We start from the raw sequence: 15,579 nt of genomic DNA, 5'->3' as shown, positions 1-15,579 counted from the left end.
TGCTGCAGACATGTATTTACAAGGTCATGAACATGTGGGTTGTCAAATTTGTGTACTCGTACGACTACCAATGCAAATTGCAAGTACCAGGTCAAATTTAATCAATGTCCTAGTTTTATTTTGTCTTTCAGCAGATTAAGACAATTGTTGTTGTTGTGGGGTTTAACGCCATTTTTCAGCACGATAGGCTATACATGGCGGCCAGTATTAATGATGGAGGAAGAACCCGGAAAACCCCGGAAAGAACCACCAACCCACGAGAAGCTACTGGCAAGCTTTCTCACATGCCCACATTGGCTGAATCTTAGATTAAGACAAGATTTTAATACTCGCAATTTATGAGAAAATAAATAATTTTCAGATGAATTTAATGCGGGTCTGACTTGATTTAACAATGTTTAAGTTTGCTAGGCCATTTGGTAAGCGGCTATGCTTTGCCGACACCTTGTTGGCCTCTTGTGATGCTAGACTGGTTTTCATATCTTCCATGCAAGAAAAAATACAGATATCGAGCTGTCTGTTGGGAAAAAAAGCCTACTAGACAAATCTAATCCAGTAAGCATTTGGATTGACTCAACAATGTGTTTATGGCAAGCACCCAAATGATATATACTGCAACCTCCAAAATATTCTAGTCAGAATTCAATAAATTTAACTCATGATCAATTCAGTTACGACTCAATTGCATAATTGTTTTGGGCATCAAGTGGTGGCAGAAAATTCCTGGTTTTTTCCTGAATTACATCAATATTTGCAAAAATCAAAGACTTTTCAGGGTCGGGAACATTTTTATCATTTCTCCCGACTTTTTCCCCGATTTCCCAGTAGTGTGGGAACCCTGTAGGTATTTTACTTATTCTGATGAAAAAATTCTTTCTAACAATTAAGGCCTGATCAACATATACAGTCTCTCACTCATAATCCAAGTCATCATCCAAGATTCTGATCAAATAAACCCATTACCAATTTTTATAAAAACTGAATGAGAAATCAAGACAGGTAACAAGCTCAGCCAATCTGACGAGTGTGTGATTTGGCCTTGTCATGTAGCTTTAACATTTACCATTTTTATAAGTCTTTGGTATGACTTGGCCAGGGTTTGAACATGTGACCTCCCATATCCGAGGCGGATGCTCTAACCACTTAGCCAGAGTTGCAAAACTGATGAAGGATATGTCATTAATATGTGCAACCCTGGGTGGTTGAGTGTTCTATGGCACTCGCCTTTATGGAACACTCACATTTCACCTTTGTCGATACAAGTTCAAGTCTTGGTTCAACTGACATGGGTATGTAAGAAAGCTTGCTAATAACTTCCCAGGAGTCAGTGGTTCTTCCTCCACCAAATATAATGGCTGTCATGCATAAAATATCATGTGCTACAACATGGCATTAAACCCCACAAAACCAAACAATCATTAACATGTGCTGATTTCACTTATTAAAGAGCTATGACAGTGACAACATAAACCTAAAATGGAGCAAATCCAATTCGAATTCAGTCTCCAGACTGGTAACAAGTTAAGCCGATTAGAAACAAGATTGCCTCAGTAATATATGTAGATCTTGTGTGTGTGTGTGTGTGTGTGTCTGTGTGTGTGTGTGTGATTTGGATTTTTAACATAGCTTTAAAAATCTTTCTATCGTATCGTTACAGTGTCTGCAGTCTTGCAGTTTACTGTGAAGTCTGGCATGGGGCATCATGCCACAGACATGTAGCATCATGTCCCACCCAGTCACATTATCCTGACACCAGGCTGACCAGTCCGAACAATAGCCTCTTAATGAGGAGTGCAAAGCTAGGCAGATGCTTTGGTATGACTTGGCCAGGGTGCGATCCCACAACCTTGCACAGTCTAGATGGACACTCTAAAGTTGGTACAGTCAAACCCGGTTATCTCAATTGTGTCGGGGGTGTCAAAAAATTGTCCACATAACCTTGTCCCGAGATATCAGGGTTTAGTTGATATATCTAATGCAGAACAATAATTATGCATCTGAAGTATCAAAAATGAGGAGTTTTGTTTCTAAAAACAAATGGCATTTCTAACGCACAATAAAAATAATAAATTTAAATTCAGTCATGCCTGGTTGCAGAAAAAAGATTGGAGGTCTATTAAATGAGATTAAGTAACAAGTGACACATTTTTACAATAATAAGTTACTGCAACAATGTCAGTGGTTTGTATTTCCCTGTGAATAGCCTCGTCCATTTGGTAGCCTCAGCAAGACAAAGATTTTCTCATGCCATCCAAAATCTAGGCCAACTGAAGTACATGTGCATGTAGGACTATACTTTAAAAAAAAAAAGTATTTTCTTTTGTTAGAGTTGACTTGTGACTAGCAGCATAATGTTGCTGACGAATATTGTGCGTGAAAATCAATCAATATTTTTTGTTTGATCATCAGAGGCTCCTTTACACCAGCTGGTTTTCGCCAATAAAATTGGTTTGTGTACTGGAAAAAGACAGGGCTGTCGGTATTCAAATTCTGTATGAAGCCAACTTATTCCATTCATATAGTTGTAGTCACATATCCCTCCCCACTTTTATCAGTGACTGTCATCAAGAACACAGCACCAGAAGGAGAGTTGGCTAATCTCACTGATGGATTGCAAGACTTTGATATTCATGATAAAAAAATACAAATGTTTTAAATTTTAATCCTATCAGTTGCTTTCTGCTTCATTCTGTTTGTGTTGAAGAACATGTAATCATGGTACAGCGATTGACAATTTCACGCAAAATATACTGGGCGCTATCAATTTTACTTTACAATACTGTTGGTGCTTTTATTTACTCTTGTTCAAAACAAATTAATAACCAATGTGGGGGGTGGGGGGCAACTTAGTTTGGAATTTTGCAGGTTTCTATTTATAGATTATTGTGAGTCACATGATCTAGCCATGCTGAAGTGGAAGGATTAAACTCACACCAAGCATGGAAACACTTTAACTATTGGTGGTTCTTCCCTGGTCCTTCCTCCATCAATTATACTCAATGCTGAAAAAGGGATGGTCACTGTTCTGTATTATTATTATTGTAAAACAAAAGTTACATGTGCATACCTCATCATACCCATTCAGCCAAAGTCTTGGAGTTTGGTAGTATTTATCATATGTAATGTTGAGATCGTATGTCCGTGTTTGTAGCACACCACTATCTGCCCCACTCTCCGAATCCTGGTTCTGGGTTGTTGTGGGGTGATTCAGGGTAGCCTGCAACGATACAAACATAAATAAATTTGTATATACTTTGAAACCTGGTATAGCATTTAACCTTTTTTGTTTTGGTGTTTTGATTGTTCCAATATCAATGTTAAAAGCCTTTATTTTGCTGGGAGTGAGCAACCATTATCAATGAAAAGGCCTTTATTTTGCTGGGACGAAGCAACCAATATCAGTGTTAATGGCCTTTATTTTGCTGGAACTGAGCAACCATTATCAATGTAAAAGCCTTTATTTTACTGGGACTGAGCAACCAATATCAATGTTAAAGGCCTTTATTTTGCTGGGACTAAGCAACCAATATAAATGTAAAGGCCTTTATTTTGCTGGGATGAAGCAACCAATATCAATATTAATGGCCTTTGTTTTGCTGGGACTGAGTAAAACCTCCAAATAATGCCAAATATCTGAGTAACATATGTTTATCTTAAAACATTTTGAAAAAAACATATGTTCATAAGAACTGCATCAGGGTGTATAGGTGGTGGTCATTAGCAACTGGGGTTCCTGAGTTCTCTTTGTACAGGTATAAATTGTGTTTTTCAATATGCTTGCATTTTCTTGTCAACTACAATAAAAAAGACAACACAAGGAAAGTGTATACATAATTAATTTTTATTAACTTGTAGCATTTCTATTTTTATTTTGCTTTACGTTCCAGGTTCAAACCCCTAAGATGTATTATTTTGCCAATTTATGTAACATGTTTTATTGAAATTTACCCATTCTGTATTACAAAATTATTTTTCAAAATTTGTTTCAAAAGTTTCTGAACTCTGCATACTAGACCTAGTCATATGTTACTGCCCAATATTTAATTTGCAAACTTGCAAGTTTAGGATGCTTTCAATCAAGTTTTGTTCAATTTCTATTTAATGCTTTTGGAGAAGTCATTCATGTTTTGCTTAATTATAGTGATGATGGATCATTATCACTTGTAAAAAGATTAAAAGCACTCCATACCAGGATTATATCTGCCAAAAGAGATCCAATTATTTAAAGTGGTTTGCAAAACAAAAGTTTTTTTAAATAAAAATTCTAACTGTGGCCATACTGGATGGAAGATCTGCAGCTTTTACATAAATCTGAAAGGTCTTCATGCCTGGATGCTTCCACCAAGGTTGTCTAATTCTGTGATAAGAAGCTACAGTGGTACAGTGCTTAGGTCACTGGACTCATTGCTGACAGGGTACAGGTCAGAATCCTACCATTAGATCATCCCTGGTTGGCTACCACAGTGTACCCTTGGGCAAGGTACTTTATTCCAACTACACTTGCACTAGGTAACCTGCTGGTGTGCCATACAAACAATAAACCAAACAAGAGTTCCATAATGGGACTGATGCTCTACTAGCTGTAAAGAACTTCCAGGAATTTCTTCCTTTTAACTGCTGGAGCTATCTCTGATAAACTTCAATTAAAACAAGATTTTCAAATTAGCTACTGTGGTGAATTGATCAGAATGATACCATTTTCGTTTAGGGTCAAGAAGACATTATACATTATTTATGACCAACAAAACATTTATAATCATCAAGACATCTTAAGAAGTCTTCTGATGGAAACTCTGGGGTGATATGGCTTTCAGTTTTTGGAGGTGCAACAATAACAAGATATTAAATTTGGATGTTATGGTGGTTCTTTTGGATACTAGATTGTCACCATGTCCATTTAGGACCAACCATATCATAAGTCTTTTAATCAAAGCACAATACTGACATGAGCAACTAACAAAAGTAGCAATAACAAGATATTTAGTCTGGGGGGCCCCGAGTGGCCGAGTGGTCTAAAGCACTCTCCGTTACGGATCACTGCCATCTCACCTCTGTCTGTGTGAGTTCAAGTCTAGGATTCAGCTAATGTGGGTATGTGAGAAAGCTTGCCAGTAACTTCTCGTGGGTTGGTGGTTCTTCCCGGGGTTTTACCGGGTTCTTCCTCCACCATTAATACTGGCCACCATGCATAGCCTATCATGTGCTGAAAAATGGCATTAAATCCTACAACAACAAAAACAACAACAATATTTAGTCTGGCCATTATAGCAGCCATACTGGAAGAATGATTTGCACCATCTTCACTCTGGACCAGCGAGACATGATAAAAAGTCATTCAGCAATAACCCCATGCTGGTAAGACCATTCATTCTGGAGGAGTGGCAATTAGATTTTTAAGACCCCATATCAATATGACTTTGTTCAGTAATAACAAGATTTTCAAACTGGCTGATATGGCAGCCATATTTGACACAGGTTGACACCATTTTCATTTATGACCAAGCAGACACTGAATGAAGTCTTCTGGTGAAAATACTATGCTAATATGACTTTTTGTTCAGGCAGACGAGTGATAAGATTTTCAAGATGGCTGCTGTGGTGGCCATACTGGATGTCAGATTGGCATCATTTTCATTGTGGATCAACTAGACATCACATGGAGTCTTTTGTTGAAAACCCCATGATGATATGACCATCCATTCAGGAGGAGTAACTATAACAAGACTTTCAAGATGGCCATTGTGGAGCAAGCAGCACAATTTCACTTATGACCAACTTGACATTATAAAAAGTTTTCTGGTAAGAACCCCATTTCATTCAGGAGGAGTGGCAATAACAAGATTTTCAAGTTGGCCCCAGCTTCATTTAGGACCAATTAAAAATCATTAGATGTTTTCTTGTGACAGCCATGTCAATATGACTTCCCATTCAAGAGAAGTAGTGATAATAAGCTTTTCAAGATGGCTGCTGTAGTGGTCAAACTGGACATCAGATGGGTACTATTTTCATTTAGGACCAACCAGACTTGACACCTCATGGTGATATGACCATCCATTTAGGAGAAGTAGCACTAACAATGCAGCGGCCTTATTGGATATCTGTGTAGTACCATTTTTTTTTATAGAACCAACTAGACCATAAATAATGAATTTGACTTTTGTGTACATAAAGTTTAATGGTGATCATCCAAATAGTTTATGTGGAACAGCGATAGCAAACTTGTACTAATGGATGAAATGAAACAAGACCACGCCACTGGTTCTTCTTGTCTATGACCACTACTGAACAATTCATCAGTTCTGACGAAGTCATTTAAAGGTTTTTCTATTTATAGTAACAGTGGCCATTTTTGATGGAGTATCAACATAATTTAAATAAGTCTGAAAGGACCTCATGCCAGGATGCTTTCTTTCGAGCTTGGTCAAATTATATTCAGCAGTTTCAGAGAGCAAGTCATATAACAGTTTTTCTGTCTTCAGTAATGGCAGCCATATTTGTCAACTGATTGGTAAAAATTGAAAGGGTTTCATGCCAGGATACTTTATATCAAACTAAATCAAATTCTCAACAGCAGCTTTGGAGAAGTCATTGAAAGTTTTATGTTTTTAGTAATGGTGTCATATTTGATGGTACATCAGCATCATCTGAGGTCTTCATGCCAGGATGCTTTCTGTCAATTTAGTTTATATTAAGTACTTTGGGAGAGGATGTTAAGATTTCTGTTTTAAGTAATAGTGGCCATATTTGATGATGGATTGGTCTTATCTGAATAATTCTTCAAGTCAAGATACTTTCAGTAAAGCTTGGTCAAATTCAAATTTTTGTTTTGGAGAAGTGCAAAGGCTTTTCTATTTTTAGTAATAGTGGTCATATTTGATTGTGCATCACCATATTTGATCAAATCTGAAAGGTCTTCATGCATAATGATTTCTGTTAAGCTTGATCAAATTATATTCAGCAGCTATGGAGAACAGGCCATTTAAAGGTTTCCTATTTATGGTAATGGTGGTCATATTTGATGATGGAACAATTTGAAACAGCTGCATGCCAGGATTCTTTTCATCACATGTAATAAAAATTCTATTCAGCAGATTTGGACATATCATTTAAAGATCTCTTTATTTTTTTTGTAAAGCCAGCCATATCTAATGACCGACTGGCATCACCTGAACAAATTTGAAAGGTGTTTATGCCACACAACTCTCTGTCAAGCTTGGTCAAATTCAAATTGTACTCAACCTTTCTGCAGATGCTTTTCTGCTTTCAGCAATGGCAGCCAAATTTTGAAGAAATACTGCCATAGTTTTTAGGGGCCCCGAGTGGCCGAGTGGTCTAAAGTGCTCTTCATTACGGATCACAAAATACTGGCATAATTTATACAAGTCTGCATGGTCAGAATGACTTCTGTAAAACCTGATCAAATTCTGTTCAGAAGTTTTCAGAGAAGTCATTTTAAGGGATTTTACTATTTAATGGTGACCATACTTGATGGCCGATGGTCATCATTTATAAAAATTTTAATACTCTTCATGCAGTAATAAATTGTGCACAATTTGGTCAAAACTGGTCTGGTGGTTTTTGAGAAAACATTTAATATAGGAACTGTTGATGGACACAGACCAGATGGAGAGTCATACGATAAACTACCCTGGATTTATTTTCCTTGTTGTTGTTTAGTTTAATTATAGTGGTGTGCGCACAATTGTGCATGTGCCACTTTTTTCTGACTGCACCACAGCCTGCTAGTTGTTCCTGGGGAAGGGGATGGTGCCACCTCCCCCAGGCTTTTATGGATTCAAGGAACCCTGATAGTTTGACCTCAATCTGTGGGTCCATAAAGGTCCCTACAGTTGAATGGTTGGCTGTCATTAGTGGGAAGGAGAGTTCAGGAACGGTCCTGCTTGCTTTACATCACTGGTTTCTTGTTGCATTTGCCTGGTATTTCTTGCAATTTTTTTTTTTTATTTTTTTATTTTTTTTTTATTTATTTTTTTCTTCTTCAAAATGTTCTAAAAGGAGGAGGGGATGTTCTATGCTGTTTATAGAGGTTCTTAGTAGAAATCATGTATGAAGAGAGATTTTCAAGGTTATTATGGTATTACTAGTTGAGGTGTTTAGGGTGTGTTTCCTACGTTATGTTATTTATAAGTTTTTAGATATTACCTCTTTAAGTTATTTATTAATTAATGTTTTTAGAGATTGAATGTTATTTATACTTTATTTAGCAAGAGACCGGAGTCCTAGCCGATTACACGGTTCGTTAAGGACATCAAGGACCAGAATCCTAGCTGATTACTCGGTTCCTTAAGGACATCTAGGACATCCGATTTTGCGGTTTCCTTAGTTTTTTATAGGTGCTTCGTAAGTGAATTATTTATTAATACTTTTATAAAATTGAATGATATGTTATGGGTTTTTATGTGGTGGCTTCTAAATTTATTTAGCTAGTTACTGGGTCTTTTGGTTTTGTGGGGATAGTAATTATATTTTGTTCCTAAGTCCTGCTGAGTCTATGAATTGATTTATATTTTTATATGCTGATTGTTTATTTTTATTAGAGTCCATAAGTAACTCTGGGTATGTGTGTGGTGATCCAATCTCTTTTTGGTTTTTGATAAATATTTATTTTCCTGGTGAACTAAAATATTATGAAAGGTGTTCATTGAATGCAGATGCCCCACCAAAAGTGTCTAAAATGAGAAAAAGTTTAACCAATGTGTAATGGATGGGCATAAAGACATACAGACATGGGTATCACTATGTGCCTCTACCAGTGCTGATGTGAGCCATAAATAAACAATGAACAGTTAGCAGTTCACATGTTTAAGCTCAAATTCTCATTTCCATCACTAAAGACTTCATCATGATATAAGGCAGGCACATGTGTAGTTATTGTATGCAATTAAGATTTTGTACGAGTACAAGATATGTCCAAGTGAGAACAGCTTCAACCAAGCTACATATTCTCAAAAAATCCTCAGTCTGAGCATGCATTCAAACTTGCATTCAACAGTGAATTCACTAATTCATATACTTGAGATCTGAAACTAATGATTCAATCAGTTCAAGATGGTAAAAAATATTGTGAAAATCAAATAATATGATGTAATCCACAGAATCCAAATTAAATTGGGGAATTTTGTAGTGAAAGTATGCTTAATAAAATGTCAGCTATGAATCTGTTTTTAATGAAGCGTGTTATAGTGGGGTTTCACTGTATGGCACCTGCTGTGTATGTGTTTTTAATGTAGCTTTAATTATTTGAGTCCTACCGCTACAATGTCTGCAGTGTGGCAGTTTATAGTCATGTCTAACATTGGGGCATCATACCTCAGATATGTGGCATCATGTCCCATCAAGTCACATTATCATGACACCTGGCCAACAAGTCCTAACACTAACCTCTTAATGCTGAGCATCTAGTGAGCCAGCTGCTACTATTAATTGTACAAGTCTTTGGTATTACTCAGCTAGGGTTTGAACCTGCAACAACCCGCATCCAAGACAGATGCTCTAACCATTCAGGATACCAAGGCAGATAAGGCACTATATTCTCAAAACTTCTTGACCACAAAACTCAAGTTTTAACATGAAACCCAAAAATCTGATACAATAGTTGGAGTTTACCTACCGTATATACTCTATTATAAGTCAGTCCAACTACAAAACAAGAGAGACTCTGACCTGCCATTGCATACTGTCATGCCAGATCAGGGCCTATGTTATTTGTTGTACTGATTACTCAAAACAAACTACATAAACCATATCTCCTGGCACACTATGTAATGTCAGATCCAAGTCTATGCAGTCTGCATTTGGAAATGACTGAATGGATGGCAAAAAATGAAGAAATGTACTGCAACACAATAAATTGCATTACAATATACATGTATCACAAAACAATTTTTCTATAAAATACTTATCCATACACATGTTCTGTTTATGTATGTTAATGAACAAGTTGTTTGGCATGTGATTGATAAGCTTATGAGTAGGCTACCCCAAAATAAATCCACTCAAGATATCATACAGTACACATATAATAACCTGTTTATTATTTACTCTAATTTATAATTAGCATCAGTTACCATATCTCTTAACATTACTCTAAGGAAAATTACAAATATGTCAAAAATATGCTCGACATTCTATTCTTTGCTCTTTCCTCAGCTTGATTCATAATTTCATTCATGACTCGGGTAAATATGTCTATCACACTGATGACCTGATAATGCGATATGATGGATGACACCATAATGTTTATAAGGAACATCCTTATTAATGACATATACTGCTTGATGCTGATGTATACAGCAAAATAATGTTTAGTTAAATCATATGTTCAGTCAGTGGCTCAAAATCAGAGTATATAATAATCTGTATTGATGTTTGCAGTAATTTGAATCCAAAATATCTTACATCATCCAGTTCTTCCAACATCCCACTTTCTTCAAAGGCCTCCATATCCTCTGCTTCTTCATCTTCATCCTCATCATCATCATCTGTATTTATCACAGCTCTGCCACTACTGCTTCCCTTTGACTGCAGAAATTAAATAATCAAAAAAGGAACTAAAACAATGAAACTAAACCTTGTATAAAAAAACAAGAAATGTATCCACATGACAAGGATGCCCTGCCAATGTGATACAATTGAAGGACAAATATACCAGTCAAAACGGGGGGCATGACTAAGAAAATTTTGCAGGAAAATGATAAAATCAAATGTAATATATTTTCCTTATTTAAAGCAACACAGAAATTTGGTTTGAAACTATGAAGTCCTTAAAATGCTGTTGGGTTAAAATTAAAAGGCATGCTGTTATGTACATTTAATCTGCAATATTTGTTACTTATTTTTTTTTAATTCATCATATGCTATGGCTATTTGTATTTTAGACTGGACTCTGTCCAAAATCAAGTTCATGTTGTTTCTGATAAGAGACACTGGTGTTTATATTTTATAAAAAATTATACATAGTTAATACTTCTCAAGGGGTGTGGTCTAAATATTAGGGTCGTTATCTTAGTCTGAGTCAAGGACATTATGTTTACTATGTTCTTTATTACAATTTTAGTAACAATAACTGTTCTATAAATGACCTTTTGTCCTACATCCTGGATCTTCTTTTGTGTCTTAGCTTTTTATGTAATCTTTTTTAACTGAAAAATTATTCATTCTTGCTTTAACATTGTTCAGCAGAATCGATCTTATTGTTGTGTTCAGTATCTAATTTGGGTGAAATTATTTATTCAAATTATTATTCACTGGAAATACAAAGTGCTCATAAATAATATTCTTGGACAGAAACATTAGTTTGGAATTATAGTGAATTTAGTCAAGGCCATCTTGTACTATATTATTAAGATTAACCAGAAGTATATCATCACACTTCAGGCTACTGGTACATTAGTACATTCAAGACTACAGGCACATCAACACATTTAAATCTTGATCTTAATTCATTCATCACTAGAACTTTATTTACTGGGACTGGTGATAGAACATTTTTGACTATTTGGGATTTAGTTTGCAATACTGCCATTTTTTTTTAAAATTCACTTTGTATTCCAGGGAAATAAATTATTTGTTGAATTTATAAAACCTTGTTTTCACTCTTTTTGCAGAATCTCATACTAACCTTGATTTTAATCGAGTCATTCAAAAGTTATTTAGTGGAAATAAAACTGAAAGGAAAAATTCTAAGTTAAATAAGAGGCATAACAAAATAGTCCTTGAATTTTCACTTCAAACATAGTAAAATTTTACAAAAAAATTGTGAAAAACAAAATTGGTCCAACACCTTTAAATAAAACTCTCATACCAAATTTGGTTTGAATGCATGAAGCCCCTTAAAAGTTAGTAAAAGGAAACTAAATTTGCAGGATGCAATGAGATGAGATATGATGAAAACATTTAGGCAACACTATATACCCCTTCCAAAAGATATGGTAAATGCATAACCAAGTCCAATTCTCCTGTCAAAGAGATAGTAAAATAAAAGGCTGGAATAATTCTATGCTGCTGATTCATTTGCAAATGATGGTAGAATACGTTATGATAATGTCCACTTAACATATTCATGAAGTTAATTTTGTTTGTTAACACATTAACGTTAGTGACGACTTAACGGGGTAGGAGGTAGTAGCCTACTGCCGAGCTCTGAAGCGTCACGGTCATGCATGATACACTAAAGTGGGTGGTATTATAGAAAGGTAGACAGATGTAGCTCTACAATTATACCAAATAAGATCTAGTTGCACTACAAAATACAGATAAAAAACCCTCATTTTTTGGACCCGACCTTTTTCTACTGAAAATTCACCCATGGTCAAAATCCGATTTTGTGTCCGGATTTTAGACTTTTTGGTCTAGATCTAGGGCAAACCAGTATGAACTTCAAACAGACAGATGAGCCTTTACAAAAAGTAGGATAAGATGGGCATTTAGAATAAAGAGTGGTCTTGATACAAAAATAATGGCTCCGTTTAGCAAAAAAAAATTTTATAAAAAAATCTAACTTTTACCCTTCTGCTAATGTGTGAGTCAAATAGCCAAATGAAAATTGATGTTTCTAACACAACTAGGCAGTATGTTATTGAAAGATTACTGGGGATTTGTTGTTTTCAGATCTATTCAGAAATAGCTTTCAAAATGTGTTTCCTACTCAATTTTCAGGCAAAAATGACAAAAACCTCCAGGGGTTAATGTGTTAACAATTTTGCAAAAATTCTGATTTCTTAGCGAAATGCTAAACTCAAAACAAAATTTTGATTCTAATGTTTCAGTGGTCATACCAATCTTCTTTGAAATCACATAAGTACACATAAGTGCACATAAAATCCCATGATATTTTCCATAATGTTGGATGGATTGTCTCTTTAACAAAAAGAAAATTCTTAAAAGACACAAAAACTGTTCATGGTACAGATTTATTTTATCTAAAATATACTTTTTCTGTAATGACTAAATCAACTAAAAAAACATTTCTAAATGTGTCAAATATAAGTTGTCTATTCCCATTATTAACCCTTTTTACCATATACATATACATATATAGAGGATATTTGCTTGAAACGAGTGAATAACGGATATATTTCATCGAATGGATGAAAAACTCAGTATGTTCACGAGTGGCAAAGCCACGAGTAAAAATACTAGAGTTTCACACCCACGAGATGAAATGTATCTGTTATTCACTCGTTTCAAGCAAATATTCCTTTTATTTTATGCTCACATACATTGGCTACCTAAAGTTTGTGACACAGTGAATTAGCAGATTTCTTACGTACATAAGTAAAAAGTAGTTCACTGACAGAAAATCAAAGGGAGGTATGTTCTGACCAAAAAAAGTAGTTCCTGTAGTGAAAAAATATTATTTTTTCACTACAGTGAAATATCAATATTATTTTAATTAGAAATTCAAGTAATACACTGCTTAGCATAAAATAAATAGTAATATATCAAATAAAAGTTGTATATTCAGATTATTTACCCTTTTTACCACATATACAGTAATATATCAAATAAAAGTTGTCTATTCCCATAATTTACCCTTTTTAGCCTCTATATGGAAATGTATCAAATATGAGTTTTCTATTCCCTGTATTTACCCTTCTTACTCTACACACAGAAACATATCAAATATGAGTTTTCTATTCTCATTATTTACCCTTTTTAGCCTATATATGGAAATGTATCAAATATAAGTTTACTATTCCCATTATTTACCCTTCTTACACTACACATGGAAATGTATCAAATATGAGTTTTCTATTCCCATTATTTACCCTGTTTACTCTACACAAGTTTTCTATTCCCATTATTTACCCCTTTTACTCTATACATGGCAATGTATCAAATATAAGTTTTCTATTCCCATTATTTACCCTTCTTACTCTACACACAGACACATATCAAATATGAGTTTTCTATTCTCATTATTTACCCTTTTTAGCCTATATATGGAAATGTATCAAATATAAGTTTTCTATTCCCATTATTTACCCTTCTTACACTACACATGGAAATGTATCAAATATGAGTTTTCTATTCCCATTATTTACCCTGTTTACTCTACACAAGTTTTCTATTCCCATTATTTACCCCTTTTACTCTACACATGGCAATGTATCAAATGTAAGTTTTCTATTCCCATTATTTACCCTTCTTACACTGCACATGGAAATGTATAAAATACAAGTTGTCTATTCCCATTATTTACCCTTCTTACTCTACACAATGATATGTATCAAATATAAGTTTTCTATTCCCATTATTTACCCTTTTTACCATATATATAGTAATATATCAAATAAAAGTGTTATATTCCCATTATTTACCCTTCTTACACTACACAAAGAATGTATCAAATGTAAGTTTTCTATTCCCATTATTTACTCTTTTTACTCTACACATGGCAATGTATCAAATATAAGTTTTCTATTCCCATTATTTACCCTTCTTACTCTACACAATGAAATGTATCAAATATAAGTTTTCTATTCCCATTATTTACCCTTTTTACCACATATATAGTAATATATCACAGACAGTCTCGTCAATGATGGATGAATAAGAAAGAATTAATCATGAAATTCAGCAGCTGGAACGTGAAATAGAAGAAACTAGACGTAGGACTATCTGTATTGAACATCAAATAACACCATCGAGACCCTGGGAAAGACATCAAGCACCCCAAAGAAGATTAGAATTTTCGGAACAAAATAAACTGAAACGACCACTTGTAACGCCACAAACGTTCGACGGTTCCACACCACTGATGGACTTTCAAGCACATTTTAGTACGTGTGACGGGATAAATAAATGGACTCAAGAAGACAAAGGGCTTTATCTAGCAGTGAGTCTCAGGGGTCAGGCCCAACAGCTACTGGGATGTGGAACTCCAGATTATGACAGGCTCATGGATTTACTAGAAAGAAGGTTCGCGCCAAAAAACCAAACGGAAATTTACAGAGTACAACTAAAAAGCCACCTTAGAAGGGAACATGAAACACTTCCAGAATTGGGACAAGTGATATGCCGCCTCGCTTCCCAAGCATATCCAAAGGCGCCAGAAGAATTATTCGAAACACTGTCAAAGGAGCAATTTATCGATTCTTTAACTGACAGCAAACTTAGGTTAAGAATACAGCAAGCACAACCTAAAACCCTTGATGAAGCCATTCAGATGGGAGTAGAACTCGAAGCCTTTAATAGAGCCGAACTTCAGCGAAAAGATTTGGGAAGATATGCACGAACCGTGACAATGTCTGATGAAGGGTTAAGTGATATCCAGGAACTTAAGAAAGAAGTTGCGGAACTCAAGACATTACTAAAGGATTTGAAGGCAAAATCTGCAGGGAAAAATGTAATGAAGGCAAGATCTTGTTACAAGTGTGGAGAAATAGGGCATTTCAAAAGAGACTGTCCAAAAATCAAGCCCAAACTGTCGGAAAACTAGGGTGGCCCACCCCAAGGGCCAGGGGTGGGACCGTAATTCTGGGCCTATGAATATAACTGGACAGGCAATGATGAAAAATGCTGGGATGTACCTTCCGGGATCTGTACACAGAATAG

At 35.2% G+C, this 15,579-nt stretch overlaps 1 protein-coding gene across 1 annotated transcript in view; it reads right to left on the bottom strand.

Annotated features, from left to right (window-relative positions):
• Positions 1–15,579, bottom strand: part of LOC149799395 (ubiquitin-like-conjugating enzyme ATG3) — a 41,961-nt gene that overhangs the window by 8,522 nt on the left and 17,860 nt on the right. Inside the window, exons 6-7 of the mRNA XM_089958734.1 lie at positions 10,420–10,542; positions 3,068–3,217 (exon numbers count right to left, since the gene is read on the bottom strand). Coding sequence (XP_089814860.1) covers positions 3,068–3,217; positions 10,420–10,542 — 273 coding nt within the window. The remainder of the gene's footprint in view (positions 1–3,067; positions 3,218–10,419; positions 10,543–15,579) is intronic.

Source organism: Sinohyriopsis cumingii, chromosome 5 (genome assembly GCF_028554795.1).
Source record: "Sinohyriopsis cumingii isolate HCF-2022 chromosome 5, ASM2855479v2, whole genome shotgun sequence".
Lineage (NCBI taxonomy): Eukaryota > Metazoa > Mollusca > Bivalvia > Unionida > Unionidae > Sinohyriopsis > Sinohyriopsis cumingii.
Note: the sequence above shows the minus strand (reverse complement) of the source record. Positions and strands in the feature narration are given on the sequence as shown.